We start from the raw sequence: 21,284 nt of genomic DNA, 5'->3' as shown, positions 1-21,284 counted from the left end.
CCCCACGCTTCCTCACTTCCCGGCGTTCACGCAGCCCCACCCACCGGGCAGCTGCTCCGGAGACGGTGCGAGGCCCACTCCTGGAGCGGGAAGGAGCTCCTGACTTGGAGCCCTCCTCCTCGGTTAGCACTTCTGTCAGCCTTTCCAGGTTCAGACACAACAAAACAAGGATTTGTAACATAAAATTGCAAAAAGGAATAAAAATGGAACGTATGTACTGTGACTGTGATCCCATACGATGTTTGTAAACCAAATATCGGGACACAACACTCATCGTGAAAACAGCTGGGAGCATGGTCGGGTTGTGGGTATTTTCCTTTACCCGTATTACTCTTAATGCTGGTGGTAAAATGAGTTTGTAAAAGTCACAATAATGAAATAAATGCCTGTTCCCCCTCTTTAGAAGCTGACAACGACTTTATACACCCCGTACGTTTCAACCACTCCTCCAAGTCGGGGGCGCACCCACCTTTATCCACGGGGTCGAAGTTGAGGTGCGTGGACACAGCCTTCCCCAGGGCGTTCTCTGCCTCCACCCAGACCTCCAGGTTCACGAAGTACACGGGGAAGTGGTCCACAGTGCAGGAGGTGGGCGCCTCCCGCTTCGCCCTGCAGTCGGAGAACTTGTCTGTCGCCCTGAACACAGACAAGGGAGGGTCAGCTGCCGAAAACAGACCTGCAGGGACGCGAGTGGGAGGGGCCTCCGGGAAGAGCTCGGTGAGACCCAGGTCGTCACGCCTTAGAGTAAATAAGCTCCTTCCAGTAAGTCTGAAATAAACTGCTAAAAACGCTTCTTAAAAACGAACCTGCTCTTGCTTAAAACCGAGTTTGATCTGTATCTTAAACACAAAATCACTTTCCAATCTTTACTCCGGAGAGCCACCCTCTGCCCCAGAGCCTCTCCTCCGAACATCCTGAGGTCTGAGCGCCGGCTCCTCCCTCTTCTGAAACAGAGTCCTCGCCGGCGATGCCCTTCTCTGAGCACAGGAAGCTTGGAGGAGCGAGGGGCACAGGGGTGAGAATTCGGGCCCTGGCCAGGCAGCTTGGTTGTTTATAGTGTCAGCCGGATGTGCCAAGGCTGAGGGTTCGATCTCCAGTCAGGGCACTTATAAGAAGCAACCCGTGACACATCAGTAAATGAAACAAGAAATTGACATCTCTCTCTCAAATCAGTAAGTTAAACAACAATGTTTTTAAAGAATTTCTATCCCCCAGAACACGCCCTGAGCCTCTTTCCACCAGTCACACCAGGCAACCAGTGCCCGGTCTCTGTCACTGCAGAAAGTAAGTGACGTCTCTACATTCACTGACACAGGTTTGGATTACGTACCAACTAAGAATACTCACATATACACTTGTTTTTTTACAATAAAAAGGCAGCTCAAACCCAAACCAAACCAAACCAGGTAACCCAGGGGAAGGGAGAAAATAAGGTATAGGAGACAGGGAAGCAGATGTCTGTGAATATACCTTGCTTTACAAATTTGAATTTTTGATTAACCAGTTATTTCACATTTTAAAGAAAATTTCTAAAAATAAAAGCAAAATGAGGGCCTGGTCAGGTAGCTCGTTGATTAGAGCATCCTCCTGATGCACCAAGGTTGTGGGTTCGATCCGGGCTCAGGGCACAGACAAGAACCAACCAGTGATGCATCAGTAAGTGGAAAAGCAAACCAGTGTCTCTCTCCCTAAATTTAGAAAAATTGTTTAAATAAAGGGAAATGAAACCTATAAACTCCTGCATTGAGCTGGTAGTAAAACACACCTACTTCCGGTGTCCTGAAAACCGTGATTGAACAATATCCTCCCCCAGTGACAGAAGGACAGTCGCTGAGTCCGTCCCAGCGTCCACTGAGAAGGCTGCGGAACGAGGACAGGCCCACGGCGACCAGCCCAGGCTCCGGCCTCTACACGGTATTTCACAGGACGTGGGGCTGCGGCTACTAGGGGCCCGGTTGGTTTTAGGTCCAGGGCGAGAAATATGTAAAGAGAAACCTGAAAAATCGTGTCGTATCAATAAACAAGGGCACTATCCAAGATTAATGAAGCCGGTCAAAAGGGTAAGCCAATTGGAATTTAGTTCCCACTAACCAAGGATGAGTACTTGAAACGTCAAGAAGAGGAACCACAATAAACTGAAACACAACCAAACACTTACTACCGAGACCACGCTGCGTGTCTGACACACGGCACACCTCCGGGTCACCGGGAGCCGGTGCAGGGAAGCTGCAGGTGTCTCCGTTACACGGAGAGGCCGACTAGCTCGACTGTGCGCCTCGGGCACAGAAAACGCTCGTGGACAAGCACTCAGACCTTTCAGTAAGCGACCATCCGGAAGCAACAAGGCTCAATCCCCGAAACGTGCCGCTGAGCCACAGAAACGTTTGCCCAAGACAAAATACCGTCTGACTCCACGTCTCCCGACTCTGTGGAACAGGCAAAGCGCCCACGAGGAAAGAGGGTTCCAGGGCGGGACCGGAGGCGGCCGGCTGGGCCAGGAGGGGCCCGCAGGCCTCCAGGGAGCCGTGACACCTTCCGCCCCACAGGGGTCAGAGCCACACGGGTAAGACTCCGTGAAGGACACATCTGAGGTGTGTAAGTACTTGTGTGTGTGAGATACTCACCAACTGCACCAAAACACAGAACAGCTAAGGACATCCAACTAGTGACGTGTGTGCGGAAGTGTTCGGGGTGAAGCAGCCTGTGTTGGCAGCTGTCAGGTGTACGAGGGATGACAGCCCGACAGAGGGTGTGTGAGTGGGTGTAAGTGGGTACGCGACAAAGCAAAACAGCGAAGCATCAGTGTAACTGGAACCCCGGCGATGGGTGTGTGTGGGGCCCTTTCCACTTTTGTGTCTGATGGAAAGTGATGGCAAATTTCCCAATGAGAGGTCAGGCCGCCAACGCCAGACACTGCTGCCCGGTCTTAGGGTCAGAGGGCGGAGCCAGTCAACCACCAGGCAGCGGTCCCTGATCGAAGAGCACCCCGCTCTCTGGGGGAAAAGCATCGGAGCTGCGTCTGATCAAGCCTCTGCACCTAACAGCCATTTTCAGGAAATAAAGGGACAGGAATGCGGAACGCGAACGGCTGTTCTAACGAGGGAGTCAAAGAGGACGCGGAGCAGGGCCCGCAGCCGGGAGAGGCGAGACGCAGCAGTCCGCCACGCACACAGACTGCCTCCGTCTCGATGGGAGCAGGCGTGTAATCCCCGCTTTTACAAGACAACTGGGGAAGCTGAACCCTGACTGGGGACGCGAGGACAGCTCGACTGGACTCGCGTTGAGTTCGGAGCATTCGCGGGGCCCGGCTGTTTTCTCAAGTGCCCTTGTCTTTCCGAGCGTGCGCTCCAGCGCTGCTGAGAGGCACAGGACGTCCAAGGTTTCCTTCCAGACCGCCCAGGGCGGGGCATGCGGAGGGCGGGGCCACACCGAGCCAGGCGGCGGGCACTGGGGACCCACGCTGCTCTCCGCCTGCCCTCAGACGTGCTCACACGCAATGTAGGACGAAGTGGGTGAGAATCTGCGTGTAAGGTACTAGTTGACCAAGCGAAAATTCCAGCACCAGCGCCTAACTGAGCGAGCCCAGCCCACGGCTGCTCGGCGGGACTTGCCATTCTGACTTCAAGGTGAAGTTCGTCTCCAGGTGCGTCTCCCTGCCGGTGTCCCACTGGCAGGTCATCCTCTTCCCTTCCTGCACGATGCAGCTCAGGTTTTCGGGTTTTCCTGGAGGCACTAGAAGGAAAAAGACAGACAGCTTTCAAAAGCCTTTTAGCCACAAATAATGTGCAGTGTGTGGTGTGTTACCCTAAAAATTTACAACCAAAATTAGAAAACAAAGAGCTCAGGCAAAAAGTGAGGGCACAGTGAGACCAGTGTCCCAAAAACTGATTTCTATTTAACCTCGAACTTCTCTCAAGATAGTAACACACATTTCCTATCACAACCGCCATTAACTAGTATGTTTCACAATAACCTTCTACATAAGTATCTAGATAACAGGATCAGCTGACTTCTCTAATAAGTGCATTTTAAAAAGTGATCATATGTGCACATTAGTGAGAAGCTAGTGAACAAAAGTGAAAATGATCTGCTTGTATCTCCCTTCCAATTTCCTTCCCAAACTCTGCGGGGAGGAAAGCTGAGGGCAGAACCCGTTCTGGGCGACGCAGAGACTCCAACTGCCACTCGGAGACCACACTAAGTTTAACTACTTGGACAGAGAAGCCCTTCTCCAGTATTTACGGGCCTCTTCAGGTGGCTGCCTGGCGTGCACTTCCTCAGCCATGGAGGGCACTGAACGTCATGCTGCACGCAGTCAGCCTCGTCCGGCAGGGCAGACGGCGACGCAGACCCTGTCCTGCCTGTCCGGTTTCTCTGACTTCGGGTGGTGAGCCTGCGGCTCCACTTTTCAGCCCGCCCAGACGCCACCGCCCCTCACCGAGACCAGCCCCCACGCTAAAAGCGCGGTGGGCACCGAGGACCGAGTCTGTGGTGAGCCAGGACCCACACTTACGGCCGGCCGTCACGCGGACCCCGTACACGTTCTGGTCGATCTGCCCGAACGTGCGAATGTTGCAGGTGAGCTGGACGTTTAACAGAGACACGTTGGTGAGGGTGACGCTGGACGCCGTCCTGTTTACGACGGTGTACTGTTCTCGAGGGACCGTGACGTGGTTTGTTTTCCAGAAGATGTCGTCGGCGCTGACGTGGAAGTTCCGCATGCACTTCTCCGTCAGCACGCACACGGCGGTGAGGTTGGAGCCGAGTGGCACCAGGGGAGCCTCGGGGTCGATGTAGCCGCAGGGGTCCAGGAGCTCGCCTGGGGGAGCAACAGCGGCCACGTGAGAACGGTGCGGAGCTGCGCCTCGTGTCTGGGCAGCCCCTCCAGGCCCCGCCACCCCTAGAGACGCAGGAGGAAAACACGCAGGGAGAGGCGGTGAGGCCAGAGTCCAGCGCCGGCACCTGTAAAGGAACAAGCGAACCCAAGGACGACGCGGGAGGACATGGAAGAGAAGCCCAGGCAGGCTTCAGCCCCCCGCGCTGTTCTAACTCAGCTTCCAGAAGCACGGGCGGCCGTCCGTCCACAGCCTGGGGCCACACGGAACCCTCGGCCCGCGAGCGGCTGGGGGCGAGGGGAACATTCACTGGCCAGCGTTCAACTGAGGAGGCAGCAGGCAGCAGTAAAAGACAGAATGAGCGGAACAAGGGGACCAAACACGTTAGTTTTAAGCGGCAGTGGATGGGACAGGATCCCAGTTAAAAGCAGAGGACCGGACTGTGTAAACGTGAAACACAACTGAACAGATGACAGACGTGTCGACCCGCCTGCAGCTGCAGCCCCCCAGGCCCGCAGCAGCTCCGGGACACACTCAGCACCTGACCCAGCCCGCAGGCGGGCAAGTAAAGGGATGGGGCCTGATGGACAGGCATCGCAGCGCCTCCCGGCCCACGCCCACTTCTCCGTGGCTGCAGTCCCTCCCTGCACCAGGGGCCGGCACCACCCTCAGCACCTCCACAGGCCCAGCTCCTCCCCGGCCGGCTGGGCTCTCGCTGCTGCGACTCGGCCGTCATAGTGGCCAGTCATAGTGGCCACTCGGTGTGTGAAGCCCCTGCTGGGGGCTGCTGTGCAGCAGCCCGCAAGGGGCAGAGCCCTCTCCGCCATCAGCACTGCGACTGCTCCGGAGACGGGGACGCGTCACCCCAGCCGGCCAGGGCAGGCCCCCGGAGCGGTGGCTGGCACCAGCGGCTCGGCCAGGGGGACAGACGGTGGAAACGGGAATCTGAGGAGAAGCTCGGGCGCCCTGGCTCCAACCTGCGCGCACGCCCGCAGAGCCAGCTGCCACTCGCTCACGGAGCCAACCCTGAAGGCCAAGTCCCCGCCGTCCCCGGTGGACGGCAGAAGACTGACCCACTCAACCCCTCAGAAGGCCGACCAAGTCGTTTTCCTACTCTGCGTCCCCCAGAGTCGGCAGGAGGAATTAAAAACCGGTTCGGAGTCACTGCTCTGCTCCTGAACAGAAGAACCCTGGGCCCTCCCGTGACCCCCCGGGGCCCTGCGGTTCCTTCCCCACGGCCACTGCACATCCAGTGCCCATGTCACTCAAAATCCCCACCTGCGTGGAACTGCGTCTGGCTCCTGTGCCGCCGGGCCAGCCCTCCCAGCTCCCGCACCGCACCTGGCTCCCGGTCCGGACCGCTCCCGTTGCACTCGCTGAAGGGCCCATGGGAACAGTGAACATGAAATGCAATTCAGAGCATCCAAGGGCCTAAGACGCAGCCAGAGACACGACAGCACGGACCTGCATCACCGAGGAGAAGAGACCCCAGAGATGCCCGCGCTGCTGGGCGGAGAGGCTCGCTGGAACCGTGCAGTCCAGACCGGCCCCGTTTCACAGAGCTGCCAGGCCCTCTGGGGCCGACTCCAGGAAGGTTTTTTTAAATTCAAAAAGGAATTTGATAAAGTCGGTTGGAGTATTCACGCAGACGAGCTGGAGCTACGGACAAGAGCTTACTGTGGCGAAGGTTAAAGTGAGCACTGTGAAGCTGCTGACGTTTGGCTGTTGTTTCCACGCAAACCCAGAAATTCCACAGGTTCAAACTTGTGTTTAATTGGTTGATGACTCACATTTGAGGTCTGTCCAGAAGGTATCCAGCCACATACGATGAAAAACAGACATTCAGTGAAGGAGACACAAGATACAAGCAACATTGTACAGAGGACAATGATGCCTTAGTCCCCTTCAAAGTAGGCACCTTGGGACCTCACACAGTTCTCCCAGCTGCCATCAGCTGTCCTGTAGTATTTTCCTGAATCTCATCCATGAGCTGAAATCTCTTCCCTTTCGAAGATGATTGTGGGGGAAGCCAGAAGTCCCAGGCACCAAATCTGGGCTGGAAAGGAGCTGAGTCATCTGGGTGATTCGATGCTTCATCAAAAATCTCTGCATGAGGCGTGATGCATGAGCAGGCGTGTTGTCAGGATGAGGCTGCCACTCACCAGGTGCCCGCAGCTGCATCCTTCTGACTCATCCGACTAGTTGCCACGGAGGAATGTTCAAGCTTAACGCAGTATCTGACGCAGATTGCCTGCTCTACTCGCTCAGTCATTTTGAATGTGATGGCCACACAGCACACGCTCACTCATTGGGGTCCATCACCCCTACCGACTAGTACAGTGAGGTCGTCACTGTTCACGCATGTGCATTGCAGTCCACGCTCCTGGGCTGCCAGGTCACATCCATGATGCTCAAACCGTTCTCATGTTAATGATGGCTGGCCTTCCTGCAGTCTGACCTCACGTGTGAAGAACACTAAGAACGTCAGCGAGAGGAAGCCTGGAGCCGAGTTCCCGGATGTGCCGCCCCGTGACCTTGGGCATAGCTCTGCATCCATCCCACCCCACACTTTTCCTCCTCTTCTTCTCTTCCTCACCTGAGGACACGCCCATCGATTTTATGGAGATGGGGAGGGCGGAAGTGAAAAAGGAAACGGTGACATGGCCACCTCTCCTGTGCACCCCGGCTGGGGACCGAACCTACGACCTGGCACACGCCCTGCCTGGGCATCGAACCCACAACCTTCAGCTCACAGGACGACACTCCCACCAGCTGAAGCGCTCGGGCGAGGCCCAACCAGTCTCCTTGCAATGTGACTGGGACCCCTTCCGCTGAGCAGTGGGGTCCGGGTCTCCCCTTGCTCCCCGACACCTGCCTCTTTCTGCCCCTGCCAGTGGGTGTTCTGACTTCCAAGGCCGAGCTGTGAAAGACACACCACTTCCAGCTCTCTTTTCCTCTGGGGACGTCTGCCCTTGGAACCCAGGCAACGCCACACGGAGAGAGGCCACGTGTGATGTTCTGGGCAAGAGCCGCAGCACTGCACTCAGCCCTCGGCTGGCAGCGGCGCCACACGGGTGGGCTTGTGCCCCCGACGACCGTGCCCCTCTCCGCAGCTCCGAGTTCCAGACACACCACGCTGTGCGGGCCCGTCTGCACCGCGACCCCGCGACCCGCAGAGGCCACGGAGTGTTGGGGTGACTGGTGAGGCAGCAGCAGACAAGCGGTCCAGGAACTTCAGCCCTTTAACCGCCAACGTGGGAGGAAAGAGAGAGGGGACGCTCACACCCACCAAACTGGCCGAGGGTTGAGCAGACGGGGTTGCTGACGCGCTGGATGGCGACGCCGGGGTCTAGACTGTGCTGGAAGAGTAGACCGACGGGGGAAATGGGCACAGTGACCTTGGCAATGGAGGAAAGTGTCCCCGTCTCATAGGGTGACAGAGACATGGCTCGAAAGTACCTCGTGGGAGAACCCCGAGACCTCACCCTGACCAGCAGCATAACCTGAAACCACGGTGCCTCTCAGCCGCAACCCACCGTGTGGCTGCAGGAAATGAGTCCCGAGCCGGGAGCAGAACCACTGCACTCGGTCCTGCCCAGTGCGGCCACTTTCCTGAGAGCACCGCATCCGAACCACGGACATCCAAGTCCTGTCCTTTTCGTTAAGCTGGGGCCAGTGTCCAAGAGCCTTCTGTGCATGAAGGCACTACACTTCCGAGGGGGCCCCGGCGATGGGGACCGCCGGTGTCCCCGTGTTCAGGCAGCGCGAGAGGTGGGACGGGACCCCGCACTGCGTGTGACGCGGTGGCAGCGAGGTGCCAGGAGGGCGATAAGCAAATTTTCTGTTTATTTACAAAACCCCCAAAACTTTCCCTTTCTCTGCCTCACAGTTATCGTCACTACAGCTACGCAGCGTTTGAAATCAGTGTCTCGACGCAAAGCACACAAAGTATAACTCATCTCGAGCACTGCACGTCTTCAAGTCATTTTAGGGCAGCGTTAGTCTCTTAATAGCGGCCCTAGAAAGAATAAGCGGCGAAGGTAATTATACAGTCACTAAGCACATGCACAACCACATTAACTGCACAGCCGGACAGGGGGCAGGAGGCGGGTGTCCCGCGAGCCTTACCTAGAGACTCCGCGGCAACGGCGAGGAGGACGAACAGCGCTCGCCCCGCCCAGGTCAGCGGTGTCAGCATCTTGCACGGGTGTTTCTGTAAAGACACGCATCACGTGATTTTTAACATTTTGCCTCTTACTGCACCGAAGGCAAGACAATTTTGAAAGCTCTTCTGTTTTCCATGCATAACTGTTTTCTAAAAGGTGAACTCTTGTGAGGACGCCGACAATTTTAAGTCTCTGAAATATCTGTTTATCCCCACTGAAGGTACAGCTACGTAAACTACTGGTGGGAAGCCTGTCTTACACTTCAGGGTGAGCTAGAAGAACACCCCTGTCCTCTGTCATCGAACACCCCGAGGCAGAGCACGGCAGAGAGGCCGGATTCCGCACGGCAAAGCCCACACGTGCAACCTCCAAAGTGACCTGAGAGCCCGGAGAGAAGAGGCTTGTAATCCGCAGCGGGACCGAAAATACCCCCCAGCACACGTAGCAGCCTACGAATCAGTAATAAATTCCAACACCTAGTAGAAAAACAGGAAGGAGAGGTGAACAGGCAATTCATAGAAAAGGAAATGCAAGTAACCAGAACACGTGAAACGATACTTTCAACTTCACTCACAACGGAAGATGCGAACTGAGGGCCGCAGAGCACCGCCAGGTGACACAGACGCCGGGGGAACGTGCCAGTCCTCCCCCGGCCGCCAGGCACCTGCAGAGGCCGCACTGCCAGCACTGCCACTCCCGAGAACCGGCCAGAGCAGAGGGAGCACCGCGAGGCCTCCCAGAGACCTGCCCTCCACTGCTCTCCAGCTCCAGGCACCACTGTCCCCACCTGGCAAGGACCCAGACGCCGCCGCTGGGGAGGAAGCAAACAGCTGTCCCCACAGCAGAGCACCTCCTCGAGACACAGGGGTGAGCTAGTGGCGGGCGCGGCAGGCAGAGGACTTGCAGAGTCGCCGCGTGACTCCACTCCCGGGAGAGATGACAGGTGGCCATGACACAGGGACACAGCCCCGAAAGTGGGGCTGGCTGCAGCGGGGAGGGGCAGACGCACCGGGCACCACGGGATTCCAGGGGTGACAGAAACGCTCTATGGGCTGACTGCGGCGGGGACGGCGAGACTCCACATGGTCGCAATGCCCTGGCTGGTGTTGCCACGGCCGAGCCCCGCCCCTCGGGGCACAGGGGCCCCCGGTCGCGGGGACTGAGTGGCAGCCAGCACGCAACTCTGGGGTTGGAGACAGGGACGGGTGACTCACAGCGCCGCAGCAGCAGAGTGGCATCAGCACTTCCGCAGCCGCTGCCCGAGCCCTGGGCCCCACTCGGCACTGTCCAGAACAGGTGACGGCTGGGCCCCAGGGGCCTGCAAAGGTGGCTCTTGTGCAGTGGCAGGAGGCAGGCCAGCCCTTTACCCCAGAGGAAGACAACCTCTCTGAGTGCCAAGGCCGCGGGCAGGAAGCCCTCTGCTCTGTGGGACACCATTTCTATTTTCATCGCCCTCGGAAAGACGGTGTAAACACAGGCGGTCAAGGGGTCTGCCCCTAAGAAACGCAGGAGGCCTGCAGAAGACTGTTTCCTGACAGACTGTGCCAGAGGCTGGTGAGGTTTACAAACCAGACCTCAGCCCTGGCCGGGCACTACGTAGGTTGGAGCATTGCCCTGTACACCAAAAAGGCTGCAAGTTCGATCCCTGGTCGGGGTGTGGACAGGATTGATGTGATAGTTCTCTCTCACATCAATGCTTCTCTCTCCTAAAAAAACAGCCAATAAACATATCCTCAGGTGTGGATCGTAGAAGAAAGAAAAAGACCTCAGTGAAAACAAAACCGCCCTGGCTGGTGTGGCTCAGTGGACTAAGCGCCCGCCTGAGAACCACAGGGTTGCAGTCAGGGCACACGCCTGCCTTGCTGGCCGGGTCCCCAGTAGGGGGCGCTACAGAGGCAGCCGCACATTGAAGTTCCACTCCCTCTCTTTCTCCTTCCCTTTCCCTCTCTAAAAATAAGTAAATAAAGCCCTAAAAAACAAGACCAACCGCGACAAGGTGTGCAGCCGAAAGAAGTGAGCGTTTCACTCCTGTGAAGGACAGGCACCACCCGGAAGTGCACAGAAGCTCCACTCACAGAAGCAGAAGCAGCCACGGGCCCATCAGCAGTGGGACAAGTTGGGGGCGGTCCATTATGCCCACGTCACAGTGAGTCGCTGTGACCGAGAGACTGAGTCAGAGGTGACTGACTCACAGAGCAAATCACAGCATCAGGACTGAGTCTCACGTATGACACGGGGGGAGGGAGCCAGATGACTCGGAGGCACAGCCAGGGTGTGCAGCCCTTGGCCCAGGACGGCCATGAACGCAGCCGACACAAAACCGCAGGTTTACTTAAAACCTTTTTCTCTCATCGGCTTTCATTAGTGTTTGATGTGCGGCCCAAACAACTCTTCTCCTCCCAGTGTGGCCCAGGGACGCCAGAGGGGCCCGGGAGCAGGCTTCCCCACACCAGAGTTCAAAGACCCGCAGGCAGAGCCAGGCGACAGAGGTCAGCAGGGTTGTGGGGGGAGGGGAGGTCGGAGGGAGCTGCTGGGGGGATGTGGGCGTGGTCTGTGCCTGGCACTCAGGGCTTGTGGGTGTGTGCAAGTCGTGCTTAGTGAAAACACCGCCCGCAGTGCTGGCAAGGATGCACCTCCTGGCACAGCACACGGAGCAGATGACTCTGGGGCACTCTGCTGCCCTGAGGTCACCGTGCGGACTCCCAGAGCTGCTCAGAGCAGCACAGTCGGAACTGCGAACCTCGTGGTCTGTGGGGCAGACCTCGGCTGGAGACGAGGGCACTGAAGCTGAAGCCGGACGGCACACGTCTGAGCCCCTCGGTTCTCCTGGCAGCCCCCCCACCCCCGACGTGAGCGCAACCGCCCACGTACAAGGCTCCTCACGGAGCAGGATTTTAACAGCCAGAGCGGGAAGCAGCCGGGTGCTGTGCGCATGTGAGGTGGTCTCAGGTGTATTGTTAAGGGGCGAACCGTGTGTTACTGGTGGGCGAGACAAGAAAGACAACAAAATACACGCTAACTTCTTACCCACGTGTGACGCCCCCAACAGTGTGAAAACACGCCCCCCACTGGGCGTTTCAGACCCCAGCGCGGGAGGGGCCACTGTCTGCTCAAAGTAAACACACTGTCAATTAGAAAATACTCAGGAGGGGTGGGTGGAGGTGGAGGGGGGGAATAAATGGTGGTAAGAAACAATGAATGAATAGAAACACTGAACGTATCAGCTTTCTCTCCAGAGCACAGCTGTGGACTCCAAGACCAGGGCCCCGTGGTGGAGCCCGTGGAAAGCAGCCCTCCGTTCGTAGACACAAGCGCTCACTGGACGCTGCAGCCTTGGACGAGGAAGAGGCGCTCGGCACTCGGGCCTCCGGCAGTGAGCTGCCGCGGGGCATCTCAGGCAGAGGCGTTGAAGAGCTGCTGAGGGCCAGAACCTTCCTTGTCCACCTGTCTCACTCCCGCCTCCCGAGGCCAGCAGTCCCCATCAGAAGAGGCCACCGCATCGCACAGCCGGCCCTTGAGACTCCACCGGGCACGCCGCACCCCTCGTCCGCACCACGGAGAGGGCTGGAACCGGCCGTCTCCCGGTGGCACCACTTGGAGGAGAGGCCCCAGGCAGCTCAGCAGCGGCTGCGAGCTGTCCGGGAGGCGTCTGGAGCCGAAGCCTGGCCCCTGACCACAGCCGCGGCAGGAAAGGTTCGGTGGCCTCGGAGAACTGAGCAGCTCCTCCGGCTGGAGCGACTCACGGCTACGGACACTCAGCAGACAAATTCAAGATGATCCCTGGAGCCCTTCGCTTTCACCCACTCTCACTCCCAGGGGTTTTCTCCAATGGGAGAAAAGCAGTGGAGCCACATGGATAAACACTTAATAGTCTTGGCCTTCAGGAATTATTTTTATCGTGCTGGCTGTGTTTTGTGAGTGTCCCCCAAGGACAGGCGGAAAAGCACCAACGCGTCCAGTGCCACTGCGTGTGGGGAACAGCGACAGCGGCAACTTCTTGCTGCGGGGACGAGCCACCAGTGCCGGAGAGTGAGCCGCGGGGCAGGGAGCGGGACGGAACGTCCACACAGCACCTTCCCCATCCCGTCCCGCACGGCAGTGTGGCTGGGAATCAATCTGCGAGAGGCTGATCATGTCTACCTTATAGTAACTGAGTGTCGTTTTAAAAACCATCCAACCCAGCTCTACTCCAGGGGTGCTGATTATGAATCCGCAGCACCCGACACTGGGAGTCCACTCTGCACGACACAAAGCGCTCTCACGAATTGTTCCGCTGACACTTCTAATCCCCTAGAGAACCAGATGCAGAGTGCAGGGGTTCTTTTACTACTTCAAACAGTTTGTTTTCCACAGCAGTTCTGGGTTTGCAACAAACCTGAGAGGCAGGTACTGGATTCCCCATACCCCTGCCCCCACATCGCTGACCAGACTGGTGCGTGTGACCAAGGGTGAGCCTGCTATGACACACTGCAGTCACCCCAAACCTGCAGGTTACCTTAGGGCATGCTCTCGAGGTCACACACACTGTGGGCTGGGAACGACCAGGAGGCACACCACCAGGACTCCACAACAGAAACCGGACTCACGGAGGCCCCCCCTTCCTTGGGCCTCACTGTGGGGAGGGGAGCCTCGCTCAGCAGCTCCCCTACAGTCACCGGGTCGGGGCTCCCAGCTCTGCAGGGCGTCTGACTGAAGAACCCTCCTGAGCCCCGCCGGAGCCCCACCCGCACCCAAGCGCTCAAACATCCTGCTGCCACGCCACGAGCTGGCACACGGGCACCCGTGCCTGACCCGAACTTCCCTGGTGTGCAGGGAGCGTTACCACAACGGGAGAGGGACTTTCTGTTGAGTCTGACAAAGGCAGTTAAACCTGTAACACAGTCCCCACTTCTGCCTCCCCGGCAGTGACGTCAGGCGACCTGCTGCTCAGCTGCTGGACGGCCAAAGGCACCGAGGGGTAAAAACTAACGCTCTGACCCGCTCGCCGGGCCCCGTTCCGGCAGACGGAGCGGCAGTTCCTCCCTGAAGCGTAACAAGGTGCCTTTGAACTCGGGCAAGGAGTTGGGTCCTCTGTGAGCGTCTCAGACATATTAAGCCTTTGATATAATATAATGATGTGTAAGAAATTAAATTTGTAACAATGATATTTTAAAATGCGAAGCGAATACACAATTATTTTTAAATTTTCAAATGAACAGAAATTGAAAAATATGCCATGTGAAAGTCCTCCATGATCCCACCAAGATAACAACTAAATAATTTCTTAGATAATTTTGCAAAAACTTTTTTCTATTTTTTTAGTTCAGCACGGCTAGAGTTATTTTAGCCTGGCTGCGCGCTCTCTCGCTGCTGAGCGATGCTCCGCCCCCCACGTGCGATGATCCGATGACCCGCCCTCCACGTGCAATGATCCGCCCTCCACGTGCGCTGCGCCTTCTCCGCCCAGTGGTCACTGACGGGAACCAGGCGGCTCCACGCCGGGCCGTCGCACCTGCTGTGCACTGGACACGGGCGTGCGCGCCCTGTGTCAGGTTTTCTACGTGCCCACCTTTGCACCGCACAAACACGGGCTTTCTTACTTCAGGAGAACGGGGTCGCGGTGATGCTCCCTACCTTGCTTTCTTCACGCCACACTGCGTCCCGGACACTTCCCAGGTCAACACGTAAGATGAACCCCTTGTAGCCTTCGCTCAGACTCAGCTTCTCACCCCGTTCTCCCCGACCGCCTCTACTGCTTCTCCCCCGCTTCCTGTTTTCTTGGTAGCATGCAGCTAGCGCCTTCTGAAACGAGCCGGCCAACACCTCTTGAGAAGGGCCAGATAAGGAATGATTTCATCTCTTGGAACGAGTCAGCTGTCAGGGAAAAGCTAAAGCAGCCACGGACAGAATGTGTACACAAGTGTGGGGGGCCGAGTTCCAATAAAACTTTATCTACAAAAACCTAACACATTCCACCTAGAAAACATAGGAAAGAACCTTTGAGAATGTGGGTTGGGCAAGGATTTCTTAGACACAGCGCTAATTGATAAATTAAACTCCATTAAAATGAAAGCGTCTGCTCTTCAAAAACACTAGTAAGAGAACGAACACACAAGCCAGCCTGGGGAAAACACTAACAAATCAGTTCTCTAATTAAACCTTATTCCAGAACATGCTCTTAAAACTGTCAAAACATAAGAGAAAACAAACCTAATCACAAAGTGAGCAGAAACAGACGGGTCGATGACAAAGACCTGGCCAAACCTGACAAATGCCACATGCCCACGACTCCACTCCCGGGTACTTTCCAAGAGGAACGAAAGCTACGTCCGTGCAAAACCCTGGGACCAGCTGAATCACAGTGCATCTGTCCACGAACGTGTCATGTGCTCGCTCGCCACAAGGAAGCGGATTTGCTCCTGCGACAAACACGTTCAGTGCTCCCTGTGCAGGGTCAGTTCTAGACGCCAGGAACACAGCGGAGGACAGAAGAGACGGCTGGCGACTCCTGCCACCGCCCCGTCTCCAAACAGGGCCCGTCCCGCGGCCCTCGCCCAACACAACACATCAGAGACCTGCAGTGACAACGCCACTTGTGAAGATGCAAACGAGAAGCGTCCCTTTTAAAGTCAGGGTTCTAGACCGATGCTTGGAGCCATCCCTTATTCGACACAGTTCTAGACGGCGCAACAAAAAATAAAGTTAGCAAATCAGATGAAAGTGAGAAAAAAAACCCAAAACAACCTGTAGGTGGTATGTCATCAAGGAATGAGAATCAAATGCCAAACTGTTAGGACTGTTGTGAGTTTAATATAACAGGTGAATTAAGAAAAGATCACCAAAAAATAGAGTTCTCCTGTATGCCAGTAATAAGCAATTAAAAAAGGTAATAGAAAAATTCCCATTCACAGTAGCATCAAAAACTATATCTAGACCCTGGCTGGTGTGGTTCAGTGGACTGAGTTCCGGCCTGGGAACCAAATGGTCGCTCGCTGGTTTGATTCCCAGTCAGGGCACACGCCTGGGTTGTGGGCCAGGTCCCCAGTAGGGAGTGTGTGAGAGGCAACCAGAGTGGTCAGCAGAAGTCAGCCCTCGCGGAGGCCCATGTGTCGGGCAGGACAGGCTGCACACAGCACCCGGTCCCCCACTCAGTGCTGCAGTGGCCGCCTCCGCCCCGCAGGGTGAGGCCAGCGCAGGGTGTCACGTGGACTGCGTGGCCCTCTGTCTCTGAGCCTCTTGTGTGCGTGAGGCAATTCCACTCTCCCGCGTCCGTGGTTCCCGGGGGACGAGGGAGAGTTTCTCCTCCCACACAGAGCCAAGTGCTCAGGGCGAGAGCTGGTTTACACTCGTTTGTTCGTATGAAAAATGACACAATGATTAATAAATGAGAACACCAGAATAAACTTTCACATGTTCCCAACTGCCAATCAACTTCTGCCCCGCTCTGTACATAAGAATTCAACACCAGTTTTTTTAAAGAACAGCATCTCATATCACGGGGGAATTAAAGGCCTATCCAACACACAGTATCAGGACAACCGACTCCACAAGCAAACAAATAAAAATAAGGAGCCCTGCCTGCCCCCCGCAGACACAGACACTCCAGCCCCACAGTGAAGCGGTGACGGCCTGCAGTTCAGAGGAGAAGGCCTTCTCCCGATGCTGCAGCTGCAGCCAAATGCAGTTTGGAGGGCAGAAGACGGCCAGGGCGCCACAGAAGCACCGAGAACACACAGGTGAGAGAGGGTCGGGGAAGCCCCGCGTCTGCTGACTGTCACGGTCCACTGGGGACACCCCCATGGAGTGGGCCGCGCCGGGCAGTGAAGACAGACCACTGAGGGCCGATGAACGCACGCTTCAGAAGGGGACTCTTCCCCTCAGGGCCGAGGGTGAAGCTGCCGGGCGGGAGTGAGCTGGACAGGGTGGTCCAGAGGCAGACGGCTCCGACTTTAACACAGCCACAGGCGTGCGGCGCGTGGAGGCGTGGAGGGAGTGAACGTCTGCTCGGGATGGGCACACGCGGGCTGTGACCCGGGGATCTCTGCCGCGGCTGCGTCGCCACAGGCGCGGCCCTGCGATGCCCAGCTCCCCGGGACCCACAGGCTGCGCACAACAGAAAGGAAACGGCAGCCGTCGTGGCAACGTCACCAGTGCTTCCGAAGCATCTCACGTGGTTGACCACCTCGGCTTGTCGAGTTTCTCGGTTTCTACGCAACCACATCACGTGGCTGAGCTCTTCCCTCGACCACCTCTGCCGACTCCTGTACAAAGTCTCCGCTAGGTGCTTCGAGTGCTCCAGCTTTGCACACACCAGAAGTATCTGGCATCTACTATTACACTAAAGTATCGAGTTCTCTGAAGACCAAAGCTGTCAGCTATCACCTTCCCAAAACCGAGCCTGGCCTTCTGGCTGGGGTCTCTCGTTCCAGCTCTGCATCACCACCTTGACGGCTCCGTCCCTGACACAAACGTAGCAAACAGGCCTAAAAACATCGCACGCATATACACGTGGTCGTGCACATGCACACACACACACATGCACACACTTTTCTTTAAAATCACAGCACTTCTCTCTCCCCCATCTCAAAAGCAGTTGCCCTTCCTGAGCTGCCTATGCCGGGGGCACATGTCCCCATGCCGGCCCGTCACACTCCAGCTCTCCTCAGTCACACCCGGTCCAGTCTTCCTCCACTGTGCGCCTCCCCTGTCTCATCTCTCCTGCCCTCAGCGTAGCTGCCCCACAAGGCACTGATGGCCTCCTTCCTCCAGTCCCTCCTCCCTCCAAGCCACTGAGCTCTCGTGGCGGGTAAATGTCTCCAGACCCCCACTCGACAGTTGTCACTCTTTTCCCCAAAGCTTTTTTAAAGGCTGAATAATAGTGCCAATTATTGTAGCTACTTAAGACGTGGCACCTAAAAGTGTGGCTTCAGCGGGCCTGTGCAAACCATCTTCTCCAATATCTGAAGTCCATTCTAACCCCGCCTCCACCCCGGACTCAGGCTTTCCCTCAGGCCACCCTGCCGAAGTGCTTCCAGAGAGAAGAGCGAGCAATCTGGTTTCTGCTGCGGTCACGCTCCATTATCTCTGATTCCCCAAAGCACAGCAAACACTGGGGCTTCTCACCCCCGTGCCCTTCTGTCATTCCCTACCGGCCACCCCTACAGAGTCCAAGCTCCAGCCCAGCAAACACTAGACCCTCCCAGGGCCCGGCTACTGCAGAGCCGAAGGCTACTAGCGCCCTTCCCTCCTTCTCCACGGTCTTTCCCTGGACGCGGCTCTGCACTGTGCACGGCTCCAGCTCCGCAGGCACGGCGTTCCCACGGCGCTTCCCTCCTGGCTCACAAACACCTCTGCTCCCAGTGTTCCTGCATAGCTAGTTCCCTAGTGGGGCTCATCGCGCTGGACTGTAATGACTTGTTTTGCGTATCAGTATCCTCAGAACCTAACACACTGAGGCACGTGACAGACCATTAGGGTGGGTTTTAAAAGACCGTCTGCCCCTAAGACCAACAGCCCTAAGGCTCTGCCCCTCCAGCTGCCCAAGCGGGAAGCAGCAAAACGTAGGCACCCTGGGTACCAGCTGAGAGTCTGCAGCCAGGCTGTGTAGCTATGAATTCCGGTCTGCCATTTACCAGCCAGGAGCACCAGGCAAGTTAACGACCTTGTTATACCTGGGCCTTTCCACACAGACCTCTAGTTGGAATGGGTTCCCTTCCTTTTTCCCAAATCTTCCCCAGGCTTCAAGGCTGACCTCTGGTAAACCCTGCAATCATTCCAAGGCCTGCAGCATTTTCTGTATCACTCTACATTTAATTAGCACTTCCTTTCACCCCTGCAACTCTCCCTGTCTGCCAGGTCTGTGAAGGTCCAGAGGGTACTTCGAAAAGCCGAGTCCCCACAGCCAGCAGCGAGCGTGCAGTGCTTGTTGTGTGAGACGAGAAAACTCTGTGGGGGCCCCACTCCCTTTGCAATCACAGAAGAGGGTGCCGGCCGCAGAAAGGGAGACTCTGAAACAAGGCGAGAGAAAGACGTTCTCCCTGCAGGGGAGCTGCAGGCTGCGTGGAGGCCCCAAGCCCTAGGCAGCAGGTCAGCATGGGGAAGGGACCAAGAACCGGATCTGGGTTTCCCTCTCTATCCCATGAGCCTTGTAACCCACACCACACACGTGAGATAACTATCTTCATCCAACCACCAGCTGCAGCCCTGGGAAGTGTCTAAAAGAAACTGGAAGCGCTGCATTTCGTAAGTAAAAACGAGAACACTTAACACACTTTTCACTGCCTAAGAAACTGTATTCAACTAGCTGGCAGCAGTATTTACAATATTTAAGTTACCTGTGAGAAGGTTAAACACACACAGTACTGCCAAAACTGGAGACAATAGTAGAGACTTGAGACCAGGAAGAAAATTCCACTACAAACCTGATCCTGCTTTTCTGACACTTTCTCCAGCCAGTGCTTCCTTCCGCTTGTGATGAAAAACAAGTGCCCAAAATCATCCCGGAAGGACAAGCACTGGAAAACATAATTCACTTCGTAGCCACTGGCTCTACAAAACATACTCTTCCAGTTCATTGTTCCAAAATACTTCCAAATAGGAGTGACCATGAGTGTTAGAAGTTCAGAAAATGGAAGTTCAGAAAATGGCAAAGAGCTCAGAGGACGACCTGGACCAGTCATTTCAAATTCGGGGCCGGTGCAGCGCCAGCCCGGCCACGCGCGTGTGCTGGACGCACTCACCATACCTACCACCCCAGCCCCCGGCCTTTCAGAGGTTCCCGCTGGGTCTGCAACGATTAGTTCGAATCAGTCCAGTCGCCGAAATACTACCCAATACTGCACAGGCTACACGGGAACGGTTTCCTTCCGAGGGACGCAAGGAAAGAACAGGGGGCCCTTCGTCTCCTAGGCTCAGACAGAAGCTTTGGGCCCGGGAGGGGACATTGCAGAGAGAAGGCGTGTGAGCTACGCTAGTCGGAGCCAGATACACTTGGCTCCGGTGGAAAGGGGGCCGAGGGCCTGGCCTGTAACTCAAGCGGAAACTGAGTGGGGAAGGAAAAAGTGGGAATTCGTAACCCAAAAGGGGCAAAATCCTCAAGGGAGTTGCGGGAGTGTGTGTTTGGTGAGTGTGTGTGCTAGTGTGAACGTGTTGGCTGTCTGTGCGGGCCAGGGGCTGCGCGTCGCACGGAGGGGCGCGCTCCGCGCTGAGATTCCGGGGCACCAGATGCCGGCTCCAATCCGGACGCCGGGCCGGTTCGGAGGAATGCGGGGATTTCCCCGCGGGATCGGCGGCTCCAGGCGCGCGGCGGGGACGCCGCCCTCTCGGCGGGCCAGGAGGGCGGCCCCGAAGCGCCAGTTCGCAGGCCGTCCAGCCGCGCTCGCGCTCGCGCCCGCGCCCGCGCCCTCACCCTCCCGCGGCGCGGCCCCGCGTTCGGCCCCGGCCCCCTCACCTCCGGCGGGCGCCTCGCTCTCCGGTCTCCGCGGCAGAGTCCCCTCGGCGCCAGGCCCGGTCGGCCCGTCGGCAGGGCGGCCACCGGCCGCTCAGCAGGCTGCGCTCGGCGTCCCCCGCTCACCGCCCCTCTGCGGCCCGCTCCGTCCTTCCCGCAGACGCGGCACGCGGCCCTCCTCCCGGGCGGGGTTCACCCCGACTCCGCCCAGGCCCCGCCCACCGAGCTGGGCCTTGTGCGCCGATTGGCCCTCGCCAGCCGGGCGCGCCAAGCCACTGGCCCGAGGGCTGCGCACGGCGAGGGGCGGGGCTTGACGGCGCGATTCCCGGAACGCGGCTCCCAGCGTCCCGGATTCCGGCGTCGCTCGGGAGGCTGGGATCGGAGGGTCCCGCCTCCCGCCCCCGCGCGAGCGGAGGAGCGGAATGTCCCGTCCCTGCGTGGAGCCACGGGGGCGGAGGTCGGGGCCCGCGTGCGCGCGCCGCCTCCCGGCTCGCCGCGGCTCCGCGGCCTGCCCGCGGGACCCGGCCGCGAGGGACAGCGGGCTCCGTGGGGACTGGGACGGGACTCCTCAGGGAACCCTGCTCGCCGCCGCGACCGCAGGTGGCGGCCGCTGCGGCTTGGGTCCAGTCCTGGGAAACGAGCCAGGGTTGCCACTTCCAAGTTAGCGAAAGGTTTTGGGTGGGATCGGACGGGCGTGGACCCGGGCTGGGCCCGCGCCAGAATCCAGGGTTCTTTGCCGTCGTACCTCCGCAAGGATCGGCGACGAAAACCCTGAGAATGAGCTAGTCTGGTCACATGCCCGCCACCTCGCCCCGCCGGAGGAAGGGCCTGGGAGGCCACCTGATATGTGTGTGTGTG

At 57.5% G+C, this 21,284-nt stretch overlaps 2 protein-coding genes across 2 annotated transcripts in view; one reads left to right on the top strand and one right to left on the bottom strand.

Annotated features, from left to right (window-relative positions):
• The window catches only part of IL6ST (interleukin 6 cytokine family signal transducer), a gene marked incomplete at its 5' end in the record, with an annotated part of 40,518 nt that extends 19,900 nt beyond the window's left edge, over positions 1 to 20,618 (bottom strand). Inside the window, 5 exons of the mRNA XM_037145144.2 lie at positions 470 to 636; positions 3,612 to 3,732; positions 4,514 to 4,819; positions 8,964 to 9,048; positions 20,430 to 20,618. Of these exons, the coding sequence (XP_037001039.2) occupies positions 470 to 636; positions 3,612 to 3,732; positions 4,514 to 4,819; positions 8,964 to 9,048; positions 20,430 to 20,618 (868 nt within the window). The remainder of the gene's footprint in view (positions 1 to 469; positions 637 to 3,611; positions 3,733 to 4,513; positions 4,820 to 8,963; positions 9,049 to 20,429) is intronic.
• LOC119049183 (uncharacterized) lies at positions 11,222 to 14,190 on the top strand. The gene is made up of 2 exons (XM_037145146.2): positions 11,222 to 11,490; positions 12,238 to 14,190. The coding sequence occupies exons 1-2, from the start codon at positions 11,252 to 11,254 to the stop codon at positions 12,776 to 12,778; spliced, it is 780 nt and encodes a 259-aa protein (XP_037001041.2). The 5' UTR covers positions 11,222 to 11,251; the 3' UTR covers positions 12,779 to 14,190.
• Positions 20,619 to 21,284: the final 666 nt, after the last annotated feature.

Source organism: Artibeus jamaicensis, unplaced genomic scaffold, assembly GCF_021234435.1.
Source record: "Artibeus jamaicensis isolate MK-2021 breed Jamaican fruit bat unplaced genomic scaffold, CSHL_Jam_final scaffold_369, whole genome shotgun sequence".
Lineage (NCBI taxonomy): Eukaryota > Metazoa > Chordata > Mammalia > Chiroptera > Phyllostomidae > Artibeus > Artibeus jamaicensis.
This window is presented reverse-complemented; position numbering and strand designations above follow the sequence as displayed.